The following is a 5,864-nucleotide window of genomic DNA, read 5'->3' as shown; positions in this document are numbered from 1 at the left end:
CTCCTGCTGCCCCTGTGCCGAGACCCCGCGCACCTGGCCAGGTAGGGCCCCCTCCCCCGACCCGAGAGGGGCGGAGCGCGGCGGAGGCGGGGGCGGGTGCCCCTCGGAGCGGCCCCACCTGGGCAGCTCTGCTGCCAGCACCTGGGCCCGGGCCGCGCGACCCAGAGACTGGCAGTGGGAGTGGAGCGCGACCGCGTGCGCTGGGCTTGGGTCTGCGGGGGTGGGCCACTGGGTAAGGGGGCGCAGCCGTGCAGATCTGGACGCGAGCGCCCTCGCACGACGTCTTCCCAGGAAGAGCGGGGTGGGAAGGGGACGGCCCCGGTAGAATCTGCCTGGGCCTTCTTGACTCGCTCCCGCTCACCGCCTCGCTGGACTCTGGGGAGGGTGTTGGGCATGGCTTGGACCCTTCCCTGGGGACGCCCCGCCCCGGCCGCCATGGACTGGGGTAGCCAGCGCGCGGCCTAGATCTCTGCGTGGAAGGCAGGAAGGTGGGTGCCTGTCCAATAGGCCCACGACCCTGGACTGGGGTAGGCGGTTGGACACCCAGCCCATGCAGCCGTAGCTTCCTGGGGTGCACTAACCCCCTTCGGCCCTGAGGTGTACACCCCGCAAGTTGCAACTTATCGACTTCCGGTTTGTGAGTCTGTGAGCCCCATCTGGTCAAATCCCACCTGCCAGTCCACCTCCCTGCTGCCTAATGCCTCCGTACCGTCCTGCTGCCTGTTGGTACTTGACACAGGGTCACCGCTTTGTGTAGGAGCTCCGGATCCTTCCTATGGGGTCTTCTAGACACATAGGAACCCCATTTCCTGCCGGGATGAGGTCCTTAAAGTCCAGGTGAGGGCCCTGTCTGGCTTCAGGTTAGAGGTCAGAGGTTAGTAGCAGAGGAGCAAATTCCTGCTGAGTCATTGGCCTAGGTGGGATCAGTGCCCTCCTCCCTTGGGGCAAGTATTTGGTAGGCAAATGTGTGGGAAAACTAGCTGCTGGGTTTCTTCTTTGGGGCTGGGGAGTGGCCACTGCCCCATCCATAGTCCAAGGAGATGCAAACCCATGAAAGGATACAGACAAGGAATGAAGTCTTTGGAAGTCTGGGCATTGCTGTGTGAAGCTGATCTGGGCCACCAAGTGTGGCCACTTGGGGCTGGGGTGCTTCTTCCTAACCAGCAATGTCTGCTGGGAGGGCTCCTTGCCACAGGGCTTCCACAGTCTGGATGGTCCCTCAACTCCCATTACATGCAGCCTGTAGAGTTTGTGTTGATACCTCTCCCCAGTAAAATCATAAGGGACCATAGTAACCGTTCTAGAGTGTCTTGGAAGTTCTCCCTCAAACATAGAGTAGCTCCCCCAAGCCCTGTGTGGTCAGACACTGCCCATACACAGCCAAACTGGGCAGTGGTGAATGAATGTCACTCTTCACAATAGCCAGATACAGTGGGAGACCCCAGTACAAGCCTGCATTCTCACCCCCATGTAGTCTGCCTCAGTCTGTTCCTGGGACAACCAGGACAATGTACTCTATCCCCATGTGTCATGCTTGAGGTGGAACCTGGATGCAGTCAGGACAGTGCCCCCACAAAGAAAAGTTGGGACAGCTTTTCCTAGGACAGTTGGACCAGGTATCATCTCTGGGACTGGTGGACTGAATTGCACAGGAGTATCCCCCATCACATCATGTTTAGCTAGTGTGTCACTCCCAAGGGAGCCAGGCAGGACAGCTGCCTGGGTTGCACCCATCCTGTAAGCACCTCGGGGCACACTCCTTTGTCTGGGCAGAACCACTTTCCCAGCCAGGACCAACATTCAGGAACCTGTGTGCTAGGCAGGACAGGTGTCCCATTCCTATCCCCAGCCTGAGGAGTAATGAGTATGGGTGAGCAGACCCTAGGCCTCTCCCTTCCAGGGCCATCGGTGGACAGACATGCAGATAGTTCAGTGACCCTGTGTCAATAGGTCCTGGGAGCCCAACTGAAGCCCCCATCCGATGGCTTTCCGGAGACTCCAGGCCCTTACACAGGCCCTTTGGAGAAGAGGGTGGGCTGAGGGACAGCCAGGCATGGATGATGGTGTGAGCGTGGGGATCTGGGGAGACCCAAAGCCACAGCAACAAGTTCTGATTTTATTAAGAGGGAATGGGGAGCAGGGCGGTGGCCCTAGCACTGTAGAAGTCTCCACTCCCATGGGCTGGGCCTGAGCAAGTGGAGAACCAGATTTGGGACTGTGTAAAGTACAGACCCTGCAGGGTCTTGTAAGCACTGAGGCGTGGCCCAGGGAGGTTTTATCTAAGATGGGACAGTGGTGAGAGAAAAGAAGTGGGCCAAAGGGGGGAGTCTGGTGGACAGGGACAAAGTTCAGAAGGTCAGAGAATGGGTTATGGGGATCAGAATGTGAAACCCTGAGGATGGGGAGGTATGGGTTAAGGCTGCTATTCCAGGAGGAAGGTAGTTACAAACCTATTTGCTATACTCACCTTGGTCCAGGTGTGGCATCACGTCAACCCTCACAGCTATGTTGTACAGTGGCGGTAACAGACCAGAGAGACACAGCAACTTACCCAGGCAGTTGGGGACAAACACACAGGCAACATGAGCAGCACTGATTTGTCAAGTAGGCACAGTGCCAGGGGCTCACAAAAATGTTAATGTAAAGCAAGAAAAAAGTGAATATAATAATAATGAATCCAGCCTGGATTATATCTGTCTTTAAGCCAACAGTCATAAAATATTTAAAATATATTTGTATAAAGGAAGGGGCCCACAAGCAAGTATCTGGGGCCACAAAAGTCTTAAAGTAAACCTGAATGGGGGGGATGTGGAGCTAAAGGCCCTGTGGAAGCTGGGGATGTGAGGCCCTCCCTGGGTTCAGGTGAAAACAAGGACCCAGCCAGTGAGGCCAGAGGAAGGGGAGAGATGCCTGTGCCAAGATACCTATGCCCTGGTACTCAATTGATGCACCCCCAGCTAGGGCGATTCCTAGGATCTGGGGTGCCCTCTGTGAGCCTGGCCTGGGTAGTGCCCTGGAAGGCCTTCTGGGTGTGGGCTGAACTCCAGCCCACCCAAGTCACTGACAGCCCCTTCCACAATGTGTGTTTGTGTTCGAGAGTAGGGGGAGTGGTTCCAGTGCCCCCGTCCCTAGTAATGTGTCTCTCTGCCCCTCCAGGCCCCTGGCCCCGACATGGCCCGTCGCTCCCAGAGCTCCTCGCAGGGGGACAACCCACTGGCACCCGGGTACCTGCCACCTCACTACAAAGAGTACTATCGCCTGGCAGTGGATGCACTGGCCGAGGGTGGGTCAGAGGCCTATAGCCGCTTCCTGGTGTCAGAGGGGGCTCCTGACTTCCTGTGCCCAGAGGAGCTGGAACATGTGAGCCGACACCTGAGGCCACCACAATATGTTGCCCGAGACGCTCCCGAAGGTAGCCCTCCTGATGTGGACATGGATGGCTCCTCAGGCACCTACTGGCCAGTAAACTCAGACCAGGCTGTGCCTGAGCTTGATCTGGGCTGGCCCCTGACCTTTGGCTTCCAGGGCACCGAGGTAACCACCTTGGTGCAACCACCGCCCCCTGACAGCCCCAGCATCAAGGATGAGGCTCGAAGGATGATCCGTTCTGCCCAGCAGGTGTGCAATATGGGCTTCACACTATGGGGAAGGGTGGTCTAAGCTGGACGCATGAGTAGGAGTGAGAGGGTGAAGGAGAAATATAAGCAAGGCCAGCTTGTGATGGAAGTGAGCCCCGGGCTCAAGCTGCAGCAGGGATCCCTGGCAGAATTTGGGGTAACCAAGGGCTTGGTCATCAACAGCCTGCAGGCTCTGTGCAGGTTTGCTTGCCTATAGTCATGGCCAGTGCACAGAAACTCGAGCTCTGGGATGGGTGGGTGCCCTCCTAGCCTGAATTTATTCTTCAGAGAATTCTCTCTAGTCCTGCCCAGTGGCCACTGACCAGTTGAGGGTTTCTTACTTCCCACCCACAGCTAGCAGACAGCAAAGGGAGCCTTTTAAGTCATGGTATCTGAGGCTCAGGTCCAGATGTTAAAGGCCTCTGCCTAGGGCAGAACTGGAGCATGGGACTCAGCCCAGATCCCTGCCCTGGGGTTGGGGCAGCTCAACCATCTGTAGAGCAGAGGGGATTGTGGAGGCTTCCTTTGCCTTGTCCATCCCATCCAGGGTCCTCTGCCCTGTGCTTGCCTTGGATGGCCTTATGAGCCAGTAGCCCCACACCCTCTCTGTTAGATCCTTTCATCCTGACCCATCTTCCCTGGGATGGGTTAGTGGCTGTCTCACAGCATTTGTGGGTGAGCCAGAGGCTTCCTGGGTGAATGGCATGGGAACAGAAGGGAGTTGCCTTTTGTCCTGACCCGACCCCTGCAGGTGGTGGCTGTGGTGATGGACATGTTTACTGATGTGGACCTACTCAGTGAAGTACTGGAGGCCGCTGCCCGCCGGGTGCCAGTCTACATCCTGCTGGATGAAATAAACGCACAGCACTTCTTGGACATGGCTGACAAGTGCCGCATCAACCTGCACCATGTGGATGTGAGTTACACGGAGGATGGGGGAGGGGGAAAGACCTGGGGCCAGATTTGACTCCCTTCTTTCCCCAGTTCCTGCGGGTACGCACTGTGGCAGGCCCCACCTACTACTGCCGCACTGGAAAGTCTTTCAAGGGCCATGTGAAAGAGAAGTTCCTGCTTGTGGATTGTGCTGTAGTGATGAGTGGGAGCTACAGGTGCGCCTGCCCCATTGCCCCACAACTCCAGCCCCTCCCCTAGAGCCTCCTGTAGCCCCAGTACCTCCCCTACCACCACAACCTTCCTCTCCAGAAGCCCTCCTTATGTGGCCTGACACAGCCTGGCCCAACTCACTGTAGACCTCACATATCTAGAGCCCTCCGTGATTCACCCACGGGTCTCCTGCCCTCACTCCCTCTCTGCCCACTCCCCTTCCTTGACTCTGGCCCCCACTCTGCTTACAGCTTCATGTGGTCCTTCGAGAAGATCCACCGCAGTCTGGCACACGTGTTCCAGGGTGAGCTGGTGTCCAGTTTCGACGAGGAGTTCCGCATCCTCTTCGCACAGTCCGAACCGCTAGTGCCTTCTGCCGGGGCACTGGCCCGCATGGACACCTATGCCCTGGCTCCCTACACAGGGGCTGGGCCCCTCATGGGCGTCGGGGCGCCAACCCCATTCTCCTACCCTAAACGAGCACACCTCCTGTTCCCGCCACCCCGGGAAGAGGGTCTGGGCTTCCCCTCCTTCCTCGACCCTGACCGCCACTTCCTGTCGGCCTTCCGCCGGGAGGAGCCATCGCGGATGCCCGGGGGTGCCCTGGAGCCACACGCAGGGCTGCGGCCACTGTCACGGCGGCTGGATGCCGAGGCTGGGCCTGCCGGGGAGTTTGCAGGCCCGCGAGGCTTCTTCCAGGCGCGGCACATGGAGATGGATGCCTTCAAGCGGCACAGCTACACCGCGGCTGACGGCGCAGGCGCCGTGGAGAACTTTGCAGCCGCACGGCAGGTGTCGCGGCAGACGTTCCTCAGCCACGGCGACGACTTCCGCTTCCAGACCAGCCACTTCCACCGCGACCAGCTCTACCAGCAGCATTACCAGTGGGATCCGCTGCTGGCGCCGGCGCGCCCGCAGGGCCTGTTCGAGAAGCTGCGTGCGGGCCGCGCGGGCTTCGCCGACCCGGATGACTTCGCACTGGGCGCTGGGCCGCGCTACCCTGAGCTCGGCCCCGATGGACACCAACGCCTGGAGTATGTGCCGTCCAGCGAGTCGCGCGAAGTGCGCCACGGCTCAGACCCCGCCTTCGGGGCTGGCCTCCGCGGCCTGGAACCCAGCGGGGCTCTGCGTCCCAACCTGGCT

General features: G+C 59.0%; 1 protein-coding gene across 1 annotated transcript in view; it reads left to right on the top strand.

Annotated features, from left to right (window-relative positions):
* Positions 1–6: 6 nt before the first annotated feature.
* The window catches only part of FAM83H (family with sequence similarity 83 member H), an 8,046-nt gene continuing 2,188 nt past the window's right edge, over positions 7–5,864 (top strand). The window contains exons 1-5 of the mRNA XM_008056730.1: positions 7–41; positions 3,157–3,618; positions 4,369–4,533; positions 4,602–4,726; positions 4,973–5,861. Coding sequence (XP_008054921.1) covers positions 3,172–3,618; positions 4,369–4,533; positions 4,602–4,726; positions 4,973–5,861 — 1,626 coding nt within the window. The 5' untranslated portion in view covers positions 7–41; positions 3,157–3,171. The remainder of the gene's footprint in view (positions 42–3,156; positions 3,619–4,368; positions 4,534–4,601; positions 4,727–4,972; positions 5,862–5,864) is intronic.

The sequence above is a fragment of the Carlito syrichta genome, unplaced genomic scaffold, assembly GCF_000164805.1.
Source record: "Carlito syrichta isolate Samal-C Ts95f unplaced genomic scaffold, Tarsius_syrichta-2.0.1 Scaffold302450, whole genome shotgun sequence".
Lineage (NCBI taxonomy): Eukaryota > Metazoa > Chordata > Mammalia > Primates > Tarsiidae > Carlito > Carlito syrichta.
The sequence above is the reverse complement of the archived record's forward strand: the minus strand, read 5'-3'. Positions and strand labels throughout refer to the sequence as shown.